We start from the raw sequence: 23,940 nt of genomic DNA on the forward strand, positions 1-23,940 counted from the left end.
GGTTAGAAATCAGTTTGAACAGGTAAACAAAATATCTATGGTAACTTAAAAGAATTGCTTCAAGCTTATGTTTAATCTCCTGACTTGATTTCACTTAGCAGATGAAAAACTAGTTTAATGAACTAAAATATATAAAACAGGAGAATTTGCTGAGATAAACAAGTTCCAATAATAAATATGTTCATGCTTGAAAAGAATTCAAGTGTTTAATGAACGAGAAATACACATAAAATCTAAGAATCATTGGACAAAGAGTTTGGGAGAATAACTAACAAACATGTTTTTCTTCTTCTTAAGCTGTTGCTACTTTTTATATGCATTCAATTCCTGAACAAATAATTAAATGGAGCTATGACACAATGATATTTTTAATCTGGAGTTCCCACAAACATCCTAATTAAAGTTAGAAAAAACTTTATCCACTGATTTCTTGATTAATTGGATGTCTTTACAAGGAATGAAAAATGTAAATACAATAAAATATTGGAAATAATTGAAACAAGTTATATCTTTGCATTAAAAAAAAAATCAATACTTAAAACATGTAACTCTGTGCACTGACAGTATGTCCCAAGAGTATGTCTGTTTCCTGTTCAAAATGGATGGTACTGGGACTTCATCTATGATGCTCAGCCACATTCCATGCCATTGTAAACAGGTGGGGGCCTACATGGTGTCTCAGAGATGAGGAGCTCTACATTGCAAAAGCTGAGGTATCGCAGGTTTGCTGCTACAGCACTAGAAGAGATGAGGAACATTTTCAAAAAGGACCGAATAAGCCTGAAGCTTAGCATTCCATTTGATGTCAATACTTCAGCTGAGACCAAGGTCTTCAACATGTGAATGATCGGGGTGAAATGAAAGGGGCAGAAGCTGGTACTTATATTAATATTAGATATTTAACCCTGAAAAGCAAGGGGTGGTGGCCTTTGGAAGTAACAACAAGTCAAGGAAGTATTCAATGAATAGCAGGACACTAGGAAACTCAGAGGAACAGAGGAATTTTGGTGTGTCTGTCCACAAATCACTGAAGGCAGCAAGACAAGTTAATAGGCTGGTTAGGAAGACAAATGAAATGAATTTTTTTTGTACAACTTGTGGCAGAGATCATAAGAATGGGAAGTTGTATTGGAGCTTTACAAAAGTTTGATCAGGCCACTGCTGCAGTTCTAAGTGCATTTCTGGTTACCATGCTGTAGGAATGACATGTTTGTACTGGAAGAACTGCAGATGCTGGGAATCAGAAACAAAAACAGACATTGCTTGAAAATGTGTGTTCACTCTGACCTCTCTCCACAGTTGCTTCCAGACTTGGAGATTTTCCAGCAATTTTTGTTTTTGTGACTGTTGCTGGAGAGATGCAGCAGAAATTCATCAGAATGTTGCTGAAGTTGCAGTATTTTATTTGAGAGAGGCTAGTTAGGCTCGGGTGGTTTCCTTTAGAACTCAGAAAGCGAAGGGGGACCTGATTGTGGTGTACAAGATTGGAGGGACATGTACAGGGTGGGTAGAAAGCAGCTGATGTCATTTATTGAATGACCAATTACAAGGGGTCATAATTTTACGGTGAAAGGCAGGAAGTTGAAAGGGGATTTGAGGGAACAAAAAAAATTGATGCAGTCATTGGTGGGAATCCGGATGTACAGTCTGAGAGGGTAGAAGAGATACCCTCACAGTCTTTAAAAACTACATGAATGACATTTGAATTGTCATAACATTCAAGGCTCAGGGTCAAGTGCTGAAAGGTGGATTAGTGTAGCTAGGTTGGCACAGACTCAATAGGCCCAAATGGCTCATCTGTTCTGTATGACTGTATGTAGGTGTGGAAGAACAGAAAAATTAAGGTTGAGGTAAGGGGATGACAGCTGTGTACCCAAGATCAATTTTCCTGATTTTTGTTGCCTAATTTAGAGCTGTTCAGTTCACATTTCACAAACTAAAATGTTACAAAGCAGCACAGTTCAACCATGTACCAATTATGAAATTACTGATCTGAGGAAGTAAAATGCATAGCATCTACTGCAAGATGCTTTCACCTCTTGCGATGCTCTAAAGCACTTGATAAATGAATTACTTCTGCACCATTATGTAGGTGCACACAGCAGCTAATTTGCATCCAGCAAGGTTCCAAAACTGGGGATAAGATGATCAACCAGCTAAGAGGTGGGAGAATTTATGGAGGATGGTGAGAACAAAGAGTAATGCAAATAAAACAAAGCTATTGGTAATGTAGTTTAAGTGTTTTCAGCCAAAATATTTAGTTTCATCAATTGCTCACATACAAACAATTTTAATATTTTGTTCAACAACAGACAACATTATCACGGTTATTTGGTCTAGAAAGTCATTAGAAATGGCCTGGTGAGTCAATCACCAGGAAAGATAGCCCCTCAGTCCTGGAACATGACAGTTTTAAACACTGCTTACATCAAATCAGGGAATGCTATGTGGCACAAGCAATGAAAACAGGTCACATTCTGCAAAGACTGTAAATGATATCCATTCCAGTTCTTTACATTTGCTAGGTACAATTCAAAGGGATGTGAAGGAAAATACAGAGAACTACATATTGAAAAACATGCAAAAACATCCAGACAAATAATTCTGAAATGAACAGAATTCATTTAAGCAAAACATTAATATTTAGTTGGAGAAACAGATCTACAGCATCAGTGCAGGAAGCAACTCTATTGCCATCTGTAGAAAACTATTGAATATTCTTACATTAGGAATGTAAAATACAGAAGAAGATTGGTGACTGCTGCTTTTAGTTCATTAAGATATAATCTATTAGTGCATAAACACTACTACCTACATACAATTCACATAGTGAACACAAACTAAGCTAAACAAAAGCTAGCTTCATGTACAACAATAAATATATATTTCTATTTGTTATGTACAAACTCAAAATACTTAACAAGTCAGCATTTATATATATTTTTCTAACAGTTATTAAAATAAAGAATTATTCTCAAACTATAGCTTTTTTGTACCCTTGTTTAGAAGTACAATCAGTTTGCATTGGTAAGTTGCAAGGTGCAATAAAATAAATTGGAAAAAATCTAGTTTAGTTCAAAGAGTTCAGTTACAAAAAGGTATTTGAATCATGTGCCAGGAAACAGATAATGAAATTTGCAGTCTAAATTTTAGGTACCAGTCAGTAAATCAGTACTCACACGACTCCAATTTAATATGAGGCACAGGATAAGTGCTCTGAAACTCTGCTCCACTTTCTAAAGAATGTATTTTTAAAAAATTATGCTAATTCACAAAACAGAGTTTCTTGCAACACAGCAATGGCATTCCTAATCGGTCTTTTAGACCTGAAATACTGTATCTTAAACTTCAATTCTCCACTTCAAACGTAATTCTTAAGTTAAAAATCAAATAATTGAAATCCTGAAACTCCATAGTAAATTCGCTATTTCTTGTTTCTTCTAAGGCTTACACTTTGTGTAATAAATATTACTGGCTACATTGTATAATGTAAATTAATTTAGAATCACAAGTTTTAAAACTTAAATACTCTATTTTAAACTTCTATATAAATGGATTATGGAGTCCTGAGATAATTTGGAAGCTGATTAAATTACAAATGAATTTCTAATGTTCTTCTGCATAGAAGGTTCTTCTATTTCTCTATCCCTCTTACAAAAAGCTTCAATAGTTGGCAGTGAACCCTTCAAAGAAAAATAAAATAAGATTAGTAGCATTTAATAAAATGTTATCAACGTAGTTATAATTCAACTTATAATGCCTTCTTTAAAACATTAACTCTAATTGTTAAGCAATTCTTTGTCACAGTAAACATTCAAATCAATTATATCCACAAACTGCATTAGCTTCTCATTTCTAAAGATCAATAAGGGTGATGCTGAGAGACTAAACAAAAACAGGTAAAATGATGACTAATTAAAATGAAGATGAATTCTACTTAAAGAATGTCAATTTAAATTTTTTTCTACTTGAACAAGGTTTGAACATTGTATTTTCAAACGTGACCTATCAATTCAGTCAACTGGAGTCCATGAATATATCACGTACATTGGAGTTAGGAAAGTTTCAATTTTAGAAGACATTTTACAAAAGGAAACAAAAATATTAGAAATCGTTGGTAATACTGTTTGTAATGTTGACAACAGAAACATGATCTTGTCCATGCAAGCTCCATGACTGCCCACAATTACTTCAACTATTCTGTTTACTGCAGGGACTCCATTTACTTTCTCCAAGTTTATTTCTTACATTGATTCATTAGAACATATGCAATGTGGACCACCAACTCTTGTTATTTAGTCTCTTCTATTATGCACCTGAGCACAGGCCTTGCCTCTAGTTTCTAACTTTTCTCAGTTTTGATGAAAGGAAATCAAACTGAAATGGAACTGTGTTTCTCTGTCTCTAGATGGTGCCTGATCTGCTAAGTATTTCCAGTATTGTCTATTTTCATTATCTAGAACAAGAAGAGCCAGGTAGTGAGCCACAGGATGTGCTGCAGGTTGGTCTCAAGGTGTTTGGATCAGATTTTCAGGAACTAGAGAGTGAAGTAGAAATTACAACATCAAATTTAGTAATCTCGGAATTACTGCCCATTTTCCATGTGAGCAACAGTACAGCTAGGAAAATATGTTGCTGGTTGTATTCTCTCATTGGTTCTCAAAGTGAATCTTACTGAACAAATACTAAGTATAAAAGTTAATGAGCTTTAAACTTCAAAAGGTATATCACTTGTATCCACATGATACATGATTATATGTGGTATGTTAGTGAACAGTGGCAAATCAATTTTCATGACGTCAGTGACCATATAGTCTTTTTGTACAACCAACTGACAGATAGGAATAATTTACTAAACAATAAACACCTACCTCACTTCAATAGCAGCGTGCTTAATTATTTCTCCATCACAGTTCCAACTGCTTTGATGCTGTGCACAGCTGCAACTGGGATGATCTCTACATATCTGACCAAAGAGATTTTTACCAACATCCTGGATATCAGTGTCCTCCTCATCACAGTACTTGGGTGTAAATTTGAATTCCTTCACTCGGTGAACCTCGACAAATGCATGGTCAAACTGAAATATTAGAAGCATAAAGTTGTGAATGTTATTTTAATATGTAGACTTTTCATGGTGTTTGAATAATACCGAATATAAACATTTCAATTTGACATCAAAGTCTTTCTGCAATCGGATTTTTCTTACACCCCTGCTATACATTAGCATCCAATCAAATTACAGATGTGTCAGTGATCTCTTTTCCCAATTGTTTGCTTAATAAGATTTTGCAAATTTCTGATTAGCTACTTCAAAATTGCAGTATGGTGTGACAGTGCTGAAACAAGTATTTGTTTTCATGCTATCACTCGATGCTTTGTGAATAACGTGCTATGCATTCCATTTTTTTCTGGTGTGCATGCATGAGTGCCCGTCGTTTGAGTAGCTCATAACTAAAATCAAAGTACTTCCAATTTATGATGTTGCATAATTTGTGTTGTAATCCTCAGAGCCAAATAAATGTTCACCGTCAGGGTGAATAGCCAAAATCTTTTTCCCAGGGTAGAGGAGTCCGAAACCAGAGCTCATGAACTTAAGGTGAGAGGGTATTGATTTAAAAGAAACCTGATGGGAAATGTTTTCATGCAGAGTGGTACATGTATGGAAAGAGCCATCAGGGGTGATGTTGGAGGCAGGTACAATTACAAGAGTTAAAGGGATGTGGATGGGTGCATGAATAGAAAGGATTTAGAGTGATATGGACCAAATGCTGGCAAATGGGACTCCATTCACTTAGAATACCTGGTTGATGCAGACGGGTTAGACTCAAGGGTCTGCTTCCATGTTGTACAACACTATGACTCTATTTGTGAAGAATTATTGTCACAGGTGCAACTTTAAATGCAACGGATATGCTTCATGACATAGCAAGGTATACGACTTACAACTGTAGACTTTAAAATAAACTTTGAACTGTTCTGTTAATTCATTAAGTTTCAAATACTTAACCTTTGTTAAATCACAGCAAATTATGATGAACCTGTATTAGTGTAATGCAGGAGTCATTGTATGCAATAGTGATCCTACTCCAATCACAAGATTGACCCACTATGCCCATCTTTTAAAAATAAAATCTATTTGAAGAAATCACCCTATGATACAGATGAGACATGTAGGTGAGTAACATTCAAATGTATCTGTTATCTTTAGTGCAATATGAACTCTACAAATTAATTTTATAATACTGCTCACAATCACAAGTTTAATTCAAAGGGTCCTATAGTGGAAATTATATATGAAGGTAGTTTAAGGATTAGAGGAAGAAAAAGCATTTTTGTAAATAATGCCTCAAGAGTGCTGTAACTAGATAATAAATTACATTAACTTAATACCTTGCACAAAAACTTAACAGAATGTAACAATAATTAGTTTTATCTCTATTCAAAACTAAGTTTAAATGGACAGAGTCCCACTTTATCCATGCTAGTAAACAGGATTTCAGGTTAGCTTTTTAGAAATTTTACTACATATTTAACAATTGAGTGAAGATATTGCAGACACATATTGTTGTAGAAGACTGACCATTTAAGAGGCTAATTTTTAACATTAAGACATTTCAAACCAACTGAGGAAAACCTCCTACTTTTGCAGCTGATGCAAAATAATGTTTAGGCATTGTATCAAATGAACAATCCTTATATTCAGTGTTAGTGCATGAGTAAACTCGCTCTTATCGAGTACATAACATCTGAAATTCTCAAGCAACCAGTAAAACCTTTAAAGGAAATTTACCGTTTTTATATATTTTTTTCAAAAACATCTATTTGAACTTGGTGTACCAAATTCCAATGCACATATTCACCCACTATGCTGTGAATCTCCTAGCATCTCCTGCTGCCATGAAGCATTGCCATCTACTGTCCTTCCTAATGCAGGTGCCAGTAGTGGCTGGTTGAATTAGTGATCTGAAATCCTTTACCCATCAAAGTGGCCTCAAAAGACTCCCATGCAAGGGATAAAGTGAAAATATGTTTTCACTTTGAAACAGAAATGGAAACATGTGAAAGACTGAAAAAGGGTGAAAATTGCAGGCGTTCAATGTTGGTTTGTCAATGATCTGTAACATAAAAACACAAAGTGAACAGCCCAAAGATTTATTTGTGACAATATAGCGCTTTCATACACTTCATACGCTTAGGATCAAAGACTTGGGCCAACATTTTATCTTAATTGTGTGAAATCTTGCTTGGATGAATGCAGAAAGTTTCATCATGCTTTTGTGCTTTGGTGAAAAGAACATTTGTGAAAGAAAGGAATATGTGAAGATAATAAAGTTGTACTTTCATTGGATAATTGCCATACTCATCCTCTTCAGAAGAGCTCATCATGTGGCAATATTTTAATGTGTCTATGCCCTCCTATTGTGATAAGTTTGATTCAGTCAATAGATCAGGATATGATCCAAAATCTAAGTGTCTTACTGGTGTGACTTTCAGAAAAAGCTGACAAACCGTGAAGGAGACATTCATGAATTTTAGCCCACATTCTCTATCAAAAGATCCCTTTTTTTTAAAAAAGACTATAAGAAATAGAAACATGGATAAGCTATTCGACCCCTCAAGCCTGCTCCACCATTCAACAGGATCACGGCTGATCCAACATTCCTCATGTCCACTTTTCTCCACTTTCTCTGGAACCCTTGATTCTCCTACTGATCGAGAATCTATCTTAGCCTTCAATACATGCAAGGACTATGTCCTCACAGCTAAGATGATCCAAGGACTCAGTCCTCAGAGAAGAAATTTCTCCTCACCTCAGTCTTAAATTGGCACCCCTTTATTTTACATCTTTCATGTGCCAAACCTAGTGAAAAGTGAAACTCTGCAAAGATGTTGACAAAATCTTTGGCCTCTTTTCATGTTTGCAGACTGAGTGTCTGATGAGAAAGAAGTTTTTGAAGGATTTTGTGTTTAAAAAAGCAAGCAAATGAACAATGAGAGATAAGTAGTCATGGAATTGGTTGGCTCTATTAATGCTACAAATCCAGGAAAAAATATTTCCAGAGCCGAACTTGATGAATGGTCGGATGCTGACAAGGATACTCTATTACAATGACATTAAATACAGTAGAAATTATAAACAGTGTTTTGTACCATGACAAACCTACAGTTCAAAAAGAAAAAAAGTGATGATGCGAGGGAGCAGGTTGAAAATGTTTCATGGCAGGATTTAAAAATGTCTTAAAACCTGTTGAGCTGTGAAACTGATGCAATAACTTCACTTGCTGCATTTTCAATGAGAAGGAAAATATGCAAGTAGGCAGCTAAGAGATTTATTTAAGAGGGCTGAGGCTAAACCCTCAACTTCTCAGCCCTCAAGACGCAAGTGCTGGTTCTGTGAATGATCCTGATGAAATGGGTGTGTTAGCCTTTTATAAAGCTATTCCTATAGCATGAAGGGAAAAATTCAATAGATCTGATACCTGGTCATCATTATTTGTGTGCCTGATAAGATGTCTCAGGAAATTCAGTCTTGAACACTTGTGGACTAAAATTAGATCAATGGTTCCATCAGCCAAGTGCGCTGCTGGTGAAAGACCCTTGGGAGACTTTGGACATGCACAACTCATGTTCGTTGAATTTATAGCCAGAAATTTTCCTTTAACCACTTTCCATTGTTGCTGTTCTTCTAAAGAAAGAGAAACAAATGGTTACATAAATCAGTGAGGGACAAAATCTTTACTTTTGCACCTGCAGTATTTTTATTTTATGTTGCACAGCTTAAGGATGAAATGATATTTGGGGCTATCACAGCTGGAAATGATCATGTCCTCAAATGAATGGTCACACACAAGCAATTATGATAGTCATTGCTGATTGAAAATAGGAGAGCAGAAACCATATCAATTGTCCTCTTATCTCATACAGTGGTTCTGAAACTGGAGTCCAGATACTTTGCAGAGGTCAGCAAAATGAGTGAATGAGCTACCAGAAATAACAAACAAACCTATGCATTCAGAGAAGTAAGCCATTTAGCCCCCTCAAGCTTGCACCATTATTCAAGAAGATCATGGGTGATCTACTTGTTATGAATTCTATATTCCTGTCTATCCTGATATACTAGGAGCCCCAAAATTAACGAGAACCTATCTACCTCTGACTTAAAAATATTCAGTAACTCCCTTCCTCTATTGCCTTCCTGATAAATATTGTTCCAAATTTACATAACTTCTCAAAAGGAATGCTCATAATATGCATCTTAAAAAGGTGACCCTTACTTTTTTTGAAGCCCTAGCTCTGGATACTCATGAAGAAAAACATTCTTTCAAAATTCACTTTGTCAAGACAATTTATGTGACAACTGGGTAAAAATTACGAATCATTTGCAGCAGGTTACTGAGCTTGTGGGCAACTGTTGACAATGCAATTGCCCCAATGTCCTTATTACTAGTGCTTCCTAAACTCCATCACTGCAAGGGACTATTTCGAAGTTCAAGAATGTTTATGACAGGACCCTACATAATTGCACAACATTTCATAAATGGAAAGTTACAGATTTGTTTCCTGAAATGCTGTTTTCTATAAAATCTTTCCTGTACTCAGTAGTAGAAGCAAAAACAAGATTTGGTTACAGTAGTTTAAATAGTTGGAAAATATTTGCTCTCACAAGGTGAGCATTAAAAAAAAACAGGCTAAAGTGTTTGATTCATTTGGAATTCGACACAATGATGCGAATTTAAATCGACATCTTGTACGTGGATACTTCACAATGAACTAAGGCCAGCTTCTGCTGATCATCTCGAGAGGGAAGAGCAGCTGGTTTTCTAAGGAAGCTTTGTAGTAATCAATACTTTCAAGAGTTTCAATACTCCAGGTCATTGCTGGAATTTGAGAATTCATGGGTACCACTGCTGAACATCTCTCAGTTGGCAGATCCCTTTAAGTAAATAACAGTTTTATTAAAAGCATTATTTCTTTTAAAATCTGCTGCACTAACATATTTTGAGCATTATATATTCTAATTTAGCTGAGGGTTCCATGTTAAATAATTTAATTGGAAATGATACCTTTCAACCGAAACATTGAGAACCTGATTGAGAAAGTAAAAACATTGTCTCAGCCTGCTCCTGCCCCACCGAACTCATCTCTGCATACCTCGACATGGTCCTGTCCCCCTTAGTCCAAGAACTCCCCACCTACGTTCAGGACACCACCCACGCCCTCCACCTCCTCCATGATTTTCGCTTCCCCGGTCCCCAACGCCTTATCTTCACCATGGACATCCAGTCCCTGTACACCTCCATCCCCCATCATGAAGGACTTAAAGCCCTCCGCTTCTTCCTTTCCCGCCATACCAACCAGTACCCTTCCACTGACACCCTCCTTCGACTAACTGAACTGGTCCTCACCCTGAACAACTTCTCTTTCCAATCCTCCCACTTCCTCCAAACGAAAGGAATAGCCATGGGCACCTGCATGGGCCCCAGCTATGCCTGCCTCTTCGTAGGGTATGTGGAACAGTTCATCTTCCGCAGCTACACTGGCACCACCCCCCAACTTTTCCTCCGTTACATCAATGACTGTATTGGCGCTGCCTCGTGCTCTCACGAGGAGGTTAAACAGTTCATCCACTTTACCAACACCTTCCACCCCGACCTCAAATTTACCTGGACCATCTCAGACTCCTCCCTCCCCTTCCTAGACCCCTCCATTTCTATCTCGGGTGACCGAATCAACTCGGACATTTACTATAAACCGACCGACTCCCACAGCTACCTCGACTACACCTCCTCCCACCCTGCCCCCTGTAAAAGTGCCATCCCATTTTCCCCAATTCCTTCGTCCCCACTGCATCTGCTCCCAGGAGGACCAGTTCCAATACCGTACAATCCAGATGGCCTCCTTCTTCAAAGATCGCAATTTCCCCCCAGACATGATCGATGATGCTCTCCACCGCATCTCCTCCACTTCCTGCTCCTCCGCCCTTGAGCCCCGCCCCCCTCCGATTGCCACCAGGACAGAACCCCACTGGCCCTCATCTACCACCCCACCAATCTCCAGATACATCGTATCATCCGTTGTCATTTCCGCCACCTCCAAACGGACCCCACCACCAGGGATATATTTCCCTCCCCTCCCCTATCAGCATTCCGAAAAGACCACTCCCTCCGTGAGTCCCTAGTCAGGTTCACATCCCCCACCAACCCAACCTCCACTCCCGACACCTTCCCCTGCAACCGCAAGAAATGCAAAACTTGCGCCCACACCTCCCCCTTTACTTCCCTCCAAGGCCCCAAGGGATCCTTCCATATCCGCCACAAATTCACCTGCACCTCCACACACATCATTTACTGCATCCGCTGCACCCGATGTGGCCTCCTCTATATTGGGGAGACAGGCCGCCTACTTGCGAAACGTTTCAGAGAACACCTTCGGGACACCCGGACCAACCAACCCAACCACCCCGTGGCTCAACACTTCAACTCCCCCTCCCACTCCACCAAGGACATGCAGGCCCTTGGACTTCTCCATCGCCAGACCATAGCAACATGATGGCTGGAGGAAGAGTGCCTCATCTTCCGCCTAGGAACCCTCCAACCACAAGGGATGAACTCAGATTTCTCCAGTTTCCTCATTTCCCCTCCCCCCACCTTGTCTCAGTCTCAACCCTCGAACTCAGCACCTTCCTAACCTGCAACCTTTTTCCTGACCTCTCCGCCCCATCCCCACTCCAGCCTATCACCCTCACCTTAACCTCCTTCCACCTATCGCATTTCAAACACCCCTCCCCCAAGTCCCTGCTTTCTACCTTTTATCTTAGCCTGCTGGACACACTTTCCTCATTCCTGAAGAAGAGCTCATGCGCGAAACGTCGATTCTCCTGCTCCTTGGATGCTGCGTGACTTGCTGCGCTTTTCCAGCAGCACATTTTCAGTACAAAACATTAAAGCCAATTGTTGCATTCCAAATGGAAGTTACGAAAGATTGGCTACCTCAGACCATGTTAATCTTAACACCTTGAGGATCAACATGAACCTGATACCATGCAACATCTGTACACACCTTATCAAGACAGAAGTTCCTCACTTCTAACTTCATCAGTTCCTTCAAAATTCTAGTGCTAACTTGTGAATATTTAAAAATTTATTGACCGTGGATTTTGTCAGCAGTGAAGTGTTGAAGTTATACATTGACTGCATAAAACAAAACAAACCTAGTCCATGAACTGCAGCGGGACAAAAGTTCTCCTGACTGCAACTTGGTTCCAGGAGTAAACGGGAGTGAAGCCGAGAAGTGAGACATATTTTGATGCAAACTATGTCCTCACTGATGTCATAAGATGTCACAGTCAGTCACTGTTCAGGTTGGAGCTTTCCAAAGGCTTATAATGACTGTTTAATTATTTTATTTTTTAAAAAAAGCTTTTACATACATTTAATCACTTGTAAATTCCATTATCATCTCTGAAAATTTGCAAGAAAGATTTGAAAACTAACTATTTTGGAATTTTAACTTTTATTCTGAACAACAATCCTATGAAATGAGAATTACTTAAACTATTCGTGTTCTTCAGAGAAACAACTGACAAAGCAGGTGTCTACATCATTTTGGTCTACGAGATGGCTTCTACAGTTCTTCTGACTCACTTTCCCACTCACTCAGCTTGTCAGCCCCACTCCCCACCTGCTCTTTCAACTCCCCCAGTTCCTACCCTACCTTCTTTTCCTACCACCTATTGTGGACCAGACTAGACCACTCAAAACATTCTTAAGCAAGCAGCCCAGACTGTAACTTTGCAAGTTGTTTTGGTAAGTGCACAGTGAAATTACCCGGAGTATATTAGCTCGGTGGACTACCAGGTTTTAAAACAGAAAATTTTATTCACAAAATGGCAGAATAAAACACAAAGAACAGAATAAAGAACACCCACAGAACTCAGTCTATCCAAACTAGATATAATTATGCTGTTCCGAATATCCACAATGGTCCCAATAAACAAACCTCTTAAACACAGTAAAAATGAAACAAAGGGTTATTGGTTGAAGTTAGAAGGGCAGAGAGTCTAGTAGTCTGTTTCCAAACAGCCCATTGCTGAACTGGCTCAAACAAAACTCCAGTTGCTAGGACTGACCACTTCCTTTTCATTATACAGGTCACTTCTAAAACATAAGCTTTGGCCTAAAGTCTCATCTGTTTACATACAAACAAAAAGGCCTTTCATCTCTGGACCAAACCAGTTGATTCCAAACCAGAGTGGTTTACGACCCCTCTGAAAAAAAACCAGGGACACAGTATCCTTGAGAAAAGGAACAGCTTTTAGAAAAAAACAGCTTTGTGACATATCACTGACAGCCCAATCCCATCAGCATCTCAGCACCACTGTTGTCAGAAACAACACTGATACTTCTAACAATGGTATCTGAGGAGTCGGAGCATATACAGGAGCCAGAAGAGTTGGAGGTGTTCAAGAAGAGGAGCAGGGAAAGTCAAGGGAATCATGAATCAGTGAGAAGAGAAGCGGATGAATTATGAACAGTTTTATTCCTGTTTATGGAAACAAGCTCAGTTTGCCTGTGTACTGGTTCTTTATATATTCTTGTGAAAGGTTTCCTTTTGCATGTAACAAATCTTTGCACGTTGCATGCAAATGAACAAAAATTCTTGCATTAATAGTCCTTCCCCTTTTTGAAAACCTATCCAGGGATCATGCAATTGGCTCACCAGCAGTCCACTGAAGCACACTGCAACTTCTGCATTTTGGTGCAAGTCAAGTTGATCTAAGTGGCTTTGACATTGCGTCTCTTAATAGCAGCAAACATCTCAGCTGTTGCCATCATTAACAAAGGAATATCTAGGCCATCATTTACATCTCGCCAAATTTTGAATAAACACTAATTTCAATAAATCAATGATAGAACTATCCATAATTTACAAACTCTCATCTAATCATCTAATTGAACTCTCCTTTGAAATGCCATTAACTTGTCAACGTTAACTTGAAATGGCCTTGTCTATTACTAATGGATTATCAACGCCAGAGTTTGTAACACATGAAGTTACTGGAATCCATTTCACTTCAGTTAATTCATATGCCATTGCAACTACAATGGATAAAAAGTAACTTCTAGTTGGAAAGCTATTTGTAGCTTACGCAAACACCCACACCATCAACGTAAAACTGCGACCACATCTGGTGATTTCCACCAACATGCAGCATACAGTTGTATAGTGCTTCAACTGTTCAACTTTAAAATTAAAATCTAGCCATTTGTATTTGTTAAAACTTGCAGTAATTATACATTTGACACTATTAATTGGCTAACATATTTCCATACATGAGAGAGACATGTGAAACAAAACTTTAAAGTGCATGGCTATGTCTATTAAACAATTTATTCAACTACAAGCATTTTGGATCTTACCATCAATACATTTGAGCTTCATTGCTTTTTGTGATACTTTCAACTGATCTCCGCTATATTTGCAAATATGACACCTGAAACAGAGGAGGCAGTTATTTTGATCAAATAGGCATAGGCAACCAAGGATTTGTTACCAAGTCTGAGAACAAGTGACATGTTTGGCCAAATACAGATTGGCAAGAATTTTGTGGTGAATACATTAGTAAAGCTTTCAGTGAGCAAATTGGACAGGAATAAGTCAGTCTTTTGCACTTGCACAGCTAAGTCTAGAAATCATGAGATAGTTGCCTGAGCCTTGATACATCTGTATCTTACTCAAAGTATTGTCATTATGCACATGGAAAGCTGCAAATTGCTGTTGTTATGCACTGAACATACTGAGCAATGTTAGATCTTTAATACTCGCAACCAACTCAGCTGGCACTAATAAATTATCAGGTCACGTGATAAATTCTAAAACGTGGGGTCACATCTCTTCAGGTTTTCATTTTTGTTGCAGTTACAGGAATTAAATTAGCATTTTTCTTTATTTATCTCTCTTAATTCTGTCTTTCTGGATGTAATTTGGTATACAATTACACATTTCAATTGGCACTTTAGTTTTAGATTGTTTGTTTCTGTGCTGTGCACAGTTATGTGCCTGCGTCAGTATGAAATCTTCAATCTGTTTTTGGATTGCTAACCAGTCACCTGTTCTTTTCACACAGGTTCCAGAACTCTTTTAGGATGATGGATTGTTTTAACTCATTAATATCTACACAGTGGAGTGCAAAGCTGACAAAGCCTGAAGGTCAGTTAACTGAGCGTCATTAATGGATTATAAAATCTGGGCCAATAATATGGATTTATCAATGGCATCATAAAGATTATGGCCATTAGAAACATGGATGAATGTGTACCAAATACCTTGATTTGATATGCAGTCATTTTTATCATCACTTGACTCCATATTATTGATTTTATAATTTCAGTATTTATCTTTCTCTGCTCAATTGATCAGATTTCTGAATGAAAAAAAATGAACTTCATTAACTAAATGTGTCCTTACCCAGCTGTACATGGCTTTGGATCTCTTGGACTGCCAGGTGTTTCAGTAGCAGGTAAAAAAGAAACTGCCCCCTCATAGCAGTGGTGTGATAGAAAGGTCTTGAAACCTAATAAATAAAAAAAAAGCAAATAAAAAGATAAGATTTTGAATTATTGGTTGATTTTAACAACAAAAGTCAAATTTCATTTTGTTTCACAGATGCGAGGTTTTAGTAAGATGGTTAAAAACAACTTTTGCTTGTACGGTGACCTTAAAATCATATATTGTTTCAAGAAACTAGGCAGAACCAATTTATTGAACAAAATTTGACATGAAGCCACATAAATGATACGTAGTTAAAAGCTTGTTCAAGGAGGCAGGTTTTAAGAAATGTTTTAATGGAAGAAAAGAGATATAAAAAGACTTAGGGAAGGCAGTCTGGAACTTATAATCTAGACAGCTGAATCGTGGAGCGAAGAGAATTGGCAAATGTACAAGAGGTAAGTATTAGAGGAGTAGAGCACTCAGGTTGGATTTAGTGCTTTGAGGAAATTACAGAGGTAGGAACAGACAAGGCCGTGGAAGTACTCGAAAATGTCCAAGTAAATTTTCAAATCAAAGCACTGCTGGATCAGGAACCAATATAGGTCAGGAAACATTAAGGATGGCAAGTGAAAGGTAGAGTTGGTCAATGAGCCCTTCGAGACCACTCAACCATTCAAAGAGATCAATGCTGATCTTTGATTTACAAGTCCATTTTCCTGCAATATCCCTGTATCCTTTGGTATTTCTAACATGTAGAAATTGATCAATCTCAGTGCTGAACACACTCAACACCAGACACTCTTCAGCCCTCAGCAGCAGAGAATTCCAAAAACATCTTTCCTGCATTTAATCTGTCCAGCCTAATAAGATGCACAAAGATTTCAGTACCCTTGAATGAGGTCACCACTCAGTCCTTGAAACTACAGAGAATAAAGGTTCAATCAATTTAACGCTTCCTCTTGTGTCAATCCCTTTATCCCAGGGTTTAGCTTGGTGAATCTTTCTTGCACTTCCCCTTTGGCAAGCGCACGTTCTCATACATAAGAATACAAAAACAGCACACAACACTTCACAGTTGTGGTCTTACCAAAGCTCTGTATAATTACAGTGTGACATCTTTACTCCTATACTCAAATCCTTGTGTAATAAAGACAACTGCACTACTGGCCTTTTTAAATGTTGCTGCAGTTGCAAGTTAGCTGTTACTCATGAACAGCGGCACCCACATCCGTTTGAAGTTCAATATTTTCCAGCCTCCCACTACTTAAGAAATACTCTATTTCTGTATTTACTACCAAACTGGATAACCTCATTCATTTCCACATTGTATTGATTTAATGAATATTTGTCCACTCACCTACCTGTCCAGATTTGCTTCCTCCTCACGACAAAACTATATATGAGACTGGGTTTTCTACAAACTTGGAAATATTACTTTTAAGCTCCACATTCAAATTATTGGTCATCTGCAATCACTAACAGAACTGATATAAGAGAAGGGCATATATATGCCAACTGTTTCAGAGCTGCACCATTACACAACCTAACTGGACAAAATCAATACTATTATCTCAAATAAAGAGTGCGCTGGAGAAACCCAGGTCTAAGAGCATCTGTACAGAGAGAAACAGGGTTAATGCTGGGTCCAATAGGACTCTTTTTCAAAACTAAAAGCACTCAAAGTCTTCTTTAAATATAAAGTATTAATACATTACAATTACCTGAAAAATTGTATCTTGATGGACCCATCCAACGATTCTTTTCACTGTCAATCAACGTATCACCATAAAATCCATATCCTAATAAAGATACTGAATACTTCAAAAACATGTGTTTATGATGAACTGAACTGACGTCAATAGGTTGAGAGTCACCTGAATTAAAAAAAAGTAACATGAATGCAACCATTACTGCAAAAAAAATTGACACAATGGTATTGTCCCCTGAAAGGGTAGGTAAAGCAGTCATTAATTATGGGCAAAATTAAGTTCCAATGGGCCTTGTGTTATGAAGTCGAAAGTGTATCGTCACTTTAAGATTATAAAGTATTTTCTGAGTTTAAAGTATAGCCACAGCTGCCAGTATACAGACCAGTTAAGAGACTGGCTGTCTCAAAATAGATACATGTGACAATCGGATGTTAAATGGATGCCTGAGTTTTGGTTGCTGTTTTGACAACAATTCAAATTTAACCAATTAATTTAAACTATATCCAGGATACTACAACCCAATTGAGATTGAATCTATTGTGTGGACAACATTGGACAAATGAGAGGGAATGATGTGGGAGTATAAAATACAAGGGCATTTTGAAAACTGGTCAGAACAACTACTGAGAATGTGGTGATGGAAAAAGCACAGGTCAGGCAGCATCCGAGGAGCAGGAGAATTGATGTTTGGGCATAAGCCCTTCATCAGGGATGAGGCTTGTGGGCCAGGGGACTGAGAGATAAATGGAAGGGGGGGTTGGGGCCGGGAGGCAGCGAGGAATACAATAGGTGAAATGAAGGTGGTGGGAAGGTGATAGGTCAGAGAGGAGGATGGAACAAATAGATGGGAAAGGACGAGAGGACGGTGCCGTGTTGGTGGCTTGGGACTGGGATAAAGTGGGCAGAAGGGAAATGAAGAAACTGGTGAAATCCACATTAATTCCATGTGTTTGCAGGGTCCCAAAGTGGAAGATGAGGCTTTCTTCCTCCAGGCATTTGGGTGGTTAGAGTTTGGCGATGGAGGACGCCCAGGACCTGCATGTCCTTGGTGGTGTGGGAGGGGGAGTTGAAGTGTTCAGCCACGGGACAGTAGGGTTGTTTGGTGCGGGTGTCCCAGAGATCTTCTCTCAAAACGGTCTGCAAGTTGGCGTAGTGTCTCCTTGATTATAGAGGAGACCACATCGGATGCAACAGATAAAGTAAATGACATTTGTGGAGTTACACCTAAATTTTTGTTGTATGTGGAAGGATCTTTTGGGGCCTTGGACAGAGATGAGGGGGGGAGGGAGGTGTGGGCACAGGTTTTGCAATTCCTGTGGTGGCAGGAGAAGATGCCCTGAGTGGGGTGAGGGCTGGTGCGGATCTGACAAGGGAATCGCAGATGAAATGGTCTCTCTGGAATGCTGATAGGGTTGGGGAGGGCAATATATCACAAGTAGTCAGGTCTGTGTTTAGGTGGCGGAAGCAATGGAGGGTGATGTGATGCACACGGAAGTTGGTGGATGGAAGGTGAGGACCGAGAGGAGTGGTTCTGTCCTTGTTGCGTTGGGAGAGGTGGGGTTCAAGGGTGCAAGTGCAGGAAGTGGAGAAGATGCATAGAGAGTGTCGTTGACCACGTGAGAGGGGAAATGTCTGTGTATGAAGGAGGAGGCCATCTGGGAACCGATACGGTGGAGGAAGAGGAATTGGGAATAACGGAAGGAGTTTTTACAGGAGGCAGGATGGGAGATAGTGTAGTCCAGGTAAGTGTGGGAGTCTGTGGGTTTGTAGAAGATATCCATGCTTAGTCGGTTGCTGGAGATGGAGGGGTCCAGGAAGGGGAGGGAGGTGTCAGAAATGATCCAGGTGAACTTGAAGACTGGGTGAAAGGTGTTAGTGAAGTTGATGAACTGTTCAGCCTCTTCATGGGTGCATGAGATAGTGCCAATACAGTCATTGAAGAAGCAGAGGAAAAGGTGGGGGATGGTGCCGGTGTAGCTGCAGAAGATGGAATGTTTTTGTACCCGACAAAGAGGGAGGCAAAGCTGGGGCCCATGTGTGTGTGCCCATGGCTACCCCTTTGGTTTGGAGGAAGTGGGCAGATTGGAAGGAGATGTTAAGGGTGAGAACCAGTTCAGCCAGGCAGATGAGGGTGTCAGTAGAAGGGTGTGAGAGGAAGAAACTGAGACCTTCATTGTGGTTGACAGATGTGTACGGGGACTGGATGCCCATGGTGATGATAAGGTGTAGGGGACTGGAGAAACGAAAGTCTTGGAGGTGATGAAGCGCTTGCGGATAGTGTCTTCCCACCTACATTTGGAACACCACCCAGGCCCTTCACCTCCTCCAAGACTTTTGTTTCTCCAGCCCCCTAAGTGTCATCTTCACCATGGGCATCCAGTCTCTGTGCATATCAATCTGCCCCAATGAAGACCTCCAAAGCCTCAGTTTCTTCCTCTCATGCCATCCCAACCTGTACTCTTCCATTGACACCCTCATCCACCCTGGCTGAACTGGTCCTCACCCTTAGTCTTAACAACTTCTTCCAATCCTCCCACTCCCTCTAAACCAAAGTGTGATCTCCTCTACATCGGGGAGACAAGACACCAACTTGCAGGTAGTTTCAGAGAACATCTCTGGCACACCCGCACCAATCAACCCCACTGCCCCATGGCCGAACACTTCAATTCCCCCTCCCACTCCACCAAGGATACGCAGATCCTGGGCATCCTCCATTGCCAAACCCTAACACCTGATACCTGGAGGAAGAATGCCTCATCTTCCGCCTTGGGACCCTGCAACCACATGGGATTAATGTGGGATTTCACCAGTTTCCTCATTTCCCCTCCCCTCACTTTATCTCAGTCGAAAGCCTCCAACATGGCACCACCTTCTTGACCTGTCCATTGTCTTTCCCATCTATGTGCTCCACCCTCCTCTCTGACCCATCACCTTCTCCCCACCTTCATTTACCCATTGCATTCCCAGCTAAACCCCCCCCCCCCACCCCAGCTATCTCTTTACCCCCCGGCCCACAAGCCTGATGAAGGGCTTATGCCCGAAATGTTGATTCTTCTGGTCCTCGGATGCTCCCTGACCTGCTCTGCTTTTCCAGCACTACATTCTCGACTCTGATCTCCAGCATCTGCAGTCCTCACTTACTCCTCAGAGCAACTGCAGTAGACCTGAAGAGTAAACGCCATCCGAAGAACTACCCATCTTTGCTCTCAGAGAAATTTCAGAAGACACTATCAAATAATACTTTTTCCTGTAAAAAGTAAAATGACGACCCAGGGAGAAGACAGCAGAATCGGATGACCGGAAGGAAGACCAGAAGGAAGACAGCTTAAGAGTCTGTATAAGTTTTGAGAAATTAAGTTAATGTAATGTTTAATAATTGTGTTATTGGAACAGCATCTTAATAGAACTGTGTTCAGCTAAGGGGTAATGGTTAGTTAGGGGAAAGTGTGTTCGGTTTGTTAATAGTTTTGGTTAGGGTTAGATAAATTATTTATACAGTGGAAATCAGGGGTCTTCTTTCATTCACACATTTTTAACAGATTACGAGGTGAGGCAAGCTTTTCTGGGTGTTTTTAATTTAATTAGCAGAGGGGTTCGTCCTATGTGTTGTAACACTTGGTTATTTAAAAGACTTCCTGACATGATCAGGAAATGAAACTTCATTTTCAAAACTCCCAAAATAGAAAGTTCTGACTGGGTGTTAACAGATGAGATCCTATTACAGGGTAGAAGGTGCAAACTGGAAGGTGGGGTGGTGTTAAAGCTGGAGTCCTCCCAGTTGAGGCTAATGCCAAGGTGCTCATTAAATGGGAGAAAATGATCAGCAGGACATTAAGCAAAATGAAAATCGTAAATTACAATTTTCTTTATTTGAATGCATGCAGTGCGAAAAATAAGAACAATTAGGAAGGATACAAATTCAGAATCATGGGTGTATCATAGATATTTTACCTTTTAAAAAAATTAATTCAGGGTATGTGGGCTTTGCTGGCTCTTATTTGGAAAGATACTGAAGGTCCTGACATTAACCTAATCATAAAAATTTGCAGATTGTAAAGTGCTTACAAACATTCACTTGTAGGTTTGTTGGAACCATTTTAAAAAAGATGACAAAAAATAAACAAAAATCTTTTTATGTCTCATTTAATATTCACAAATTTTAATTACTATTGGGGTCATTCTAACAACCACAGTCTGAACTATTCATTCACATATATTTTCAAAATTGACATTATAATGCAATCATTAGCCAATTTGTTTCAAACTTATATGTGTCAAACAATCATTTTTGAAACATGCAGATCATTGACTCAGCACTGACTGACAAGATTTTAAAATACAAATATTTTCAACTGTAACTATTCTGGCAATCTTTAAAGCGAATTTCTGAACTCAATAAATTTTCTTAAAATGGAGCTTTAATTCAGGCAAATTCCTAAGAGAGATAATTCTTAAATTGACGTTGTGCTGTCCAAGATACATGTGAAAAATAGTTAAGGCAGTAACAACCAATTTTTTTTATCATCACCCCTGATGAGATAAAAAGAGAAGAGTGAGGAAGTCGAGCCTAAAAACAGGAAGATCCTATTAAATGGCATTCGTTTACCTGAATCCTAGGTCAGTCTGAAGAAAATAAACTATTCATGGATAAGGCAGTAACATTTTATTCATCTATATATTTTCAAATTATATTTAACAGTTAAGATACCAACCTATAATAATGTGCAAAGCAGATGTGATTGGGTCATTTGTTCCAACTGTTGCATAGCATATGCAGTCTGTTGAACCTGCAAGAGAAAGCATTTTGCTCACATGATTATTTGTCACAAGAAAATATAAAATGGCAAATTTGTCAACAAAAACAAATAAAAATGCATCAGGCAGCATATGTTCACTTTTGTTAAAAATGTAGATTAATCCAAAGAATTTGAGAACTTTGCCTGTCATCTCTGCACATCACGCAACAACGGGAATATTGCCAAAACTTTCAACCATTGAAACTAAACAACATAAATGTTTGGGGTAACCTGTGCACAAAGCCAGAAATGAAGCAATATAGTATCTTGCTCAAGATAAAGCAGAAATATTACTCTTTCAACACTAGTTTACAGAAAAATAATAATTTTTTTCATATTTCTGCACTGTTATGTTGATTACACGATGGCTTTGCAATTGTCATGTTAATTTATCAATTGATTATGCTCCCAGCTTTGGAAAAACTGAAGTGAAGACAGGAGAGGAAAGGAACACGGTAGTAAAGAGAAATACATGAATGCAAAAGATTATTCACAGCAGTTTTACAGAAGGGGGATCTACTGAGCATTTGTTTAGAAATCTAGCTTACTCTTTTCAGTTCACTATATACCATCAACATTTCATCACTTAAGTTGCAAAGCAAAGCAAATGAGCAAGTTTTAAATAAAAATGTTCAGTGCCTATTTATCAGAGTTCTAAAGTATCTAAGAAGCTCTCGATGCAGCCTATGCCAGTGCAGAATATCTTTAAAAGCCAGTTTTATTCAAAACATGGGCTACTAATATTTTCACAGGTAAAGCGAACATTATCCCATAAACTAATAACTTGTTGGTCAATTGAGATGACAAAGTGGTTTGCTTGGTTAGTTCAATAATTTGAATCATCCGCATTTATGTATTGCAAGTTCAAGGTGGACTACAATACATCATGCAATAAAAATTCCCCACTAAGTTTAAAAAACTGTCCGAGGCAGCAGTAAAGAATGATGCAATAGCAATTTTGACAATATGCACCACACTTAAAACAATCTCGACAGACATGCAATCTTCTTCAAATATCAACTGTACTTAGTTGAGGATTCATACATCTGTCTTCCTTCTATGTTGACTAAGCAACTGAATTCAAGGTTACTTCACAAGATCATGTAATAAAATATACAGATATTTTACTCTCAGATAAAAAGTATTCTCTGGATTGCAGTGATAAACAGCTTTTTAAAAAACTTTTGTCACACAACTACAAACAGTAACCTGGATTTCACCTCTTTGAAAACAAGTTCAGACAATGTTAGCCTTCTGCATGGTGAGGCATAAAAGCACAAACGTTGCAACTAGGTGAGAAATTGAAAGCATACATGGGCAGTCAGAAATGTACTAGTTTAAATATGCATCACGGGAAGAAACTATTTAATATTCTTCCATCATGTGCGAAGAACAACATCCTGATAATCTGGGTGTTGGAAAATCCCAAAGGACTCTCAGGTGGTGTAGATTAGTTATGGAGCACATCCCCTCAACATCCTTACAAGTATGATGCACCAGAAAATGGAACTCCTTTGTAGGACATGGCGGCCCTTCTCCAATTATATAGATGCAGACTTGTTGGCTGCATTGATCAGGGCCTTTGTATAGCCATGAGGGCTGTGCCTGGCAGGCCTGGAGCCCCTGGGAGGAAGAATTCTAAACAAAAACGGGTATGCCAACTGATGCATGCTGATGGGAAACTTTGGTGGGATTCACTGAGTGTTGCAAGTTGACTTATTTTAATTTGCCTTGGTTCAATTTGGTTTCCTCTAGGTCTTGTCCACATCCCGCACCTCCGCCCTCAGACCCCACCCCTCCAATCGTAACAAGGATAGAATGCCCCTGGTGCTCACCTTCCACCCTACCAACCTTCGCATAAACCAAATCATCCGCTGACATTTCCGCCACCTCCAAAAAGATCCCACCATCAGGGATATATTTCCCTCCCCACCCCTTTC

General features: G+C 39.1%; 1 protein-coding gene across 2 annotated transcripts in view; it reads right to left on the reverse strand.

The window, feature by feature from the left end:
- The window catches only part of cerk (ceramide kinase), an 89,417-nt gene that overhangs the window by 12,203 nt on the left and 53,274 nt on the right, over window positions 1-23,940 (reverse strand). Inside the window, exons 8-14 of one of the 2 annotated variants that reach the window (XM_072562563.1) lie at window positions 21,917-21,991; window positions 17,217-17,369; window positions 15,472-15,577; window positions 14,424-14,497; window positions 8,484-8,689; window positions 4,872-5,080; window positions 193-3,683 (exon numbers count right to left, since the gene is read on the reverse strand). In XM_072562563.1, the coding sequence (XP_072418664.1) occupies window positions 3,635-3,683; window positions 4,872-5,080; window positions 8,484-8,689; window positions 14,424-14,497; window positions 15,472-15,577; window positions 17,217-17,369; window positions 21,917-21,991 (872 nt within the window). In that variant the 3' untranslated portion in view covers window positions 193-3,634. Of the gene's footprint in view, window positions 1-192; window positions 3,684-4,871; window positions 5,081-8,483; window positions 8,690-14,423; window positions 14,498-15,471; window positions 15,578-17,216; window positions 17,370-21,916; window positions 21,992-23,940 lie in introns of those variants that run through there. The other variant, XM_072562564.1, reaches the window with a different exon arrangement.

The sequence above is a fragment of the Chiloscyllium punctatum genome, chromosome 44 (assembly GCF_047496795.1).
Source record: "Chiloscyllium punctatum isolate Juve2018m chromosome 44, sChiPun1.3, whole genome shotgun sequence".
NCBI classification, from domain to species: Eukaryota; Metazoa; Chordata; class Chondrichthyes; order Orectolobiformes; family Hemiscylliidae; genus Chiloscyllium; species Chiloscyllium punctatum.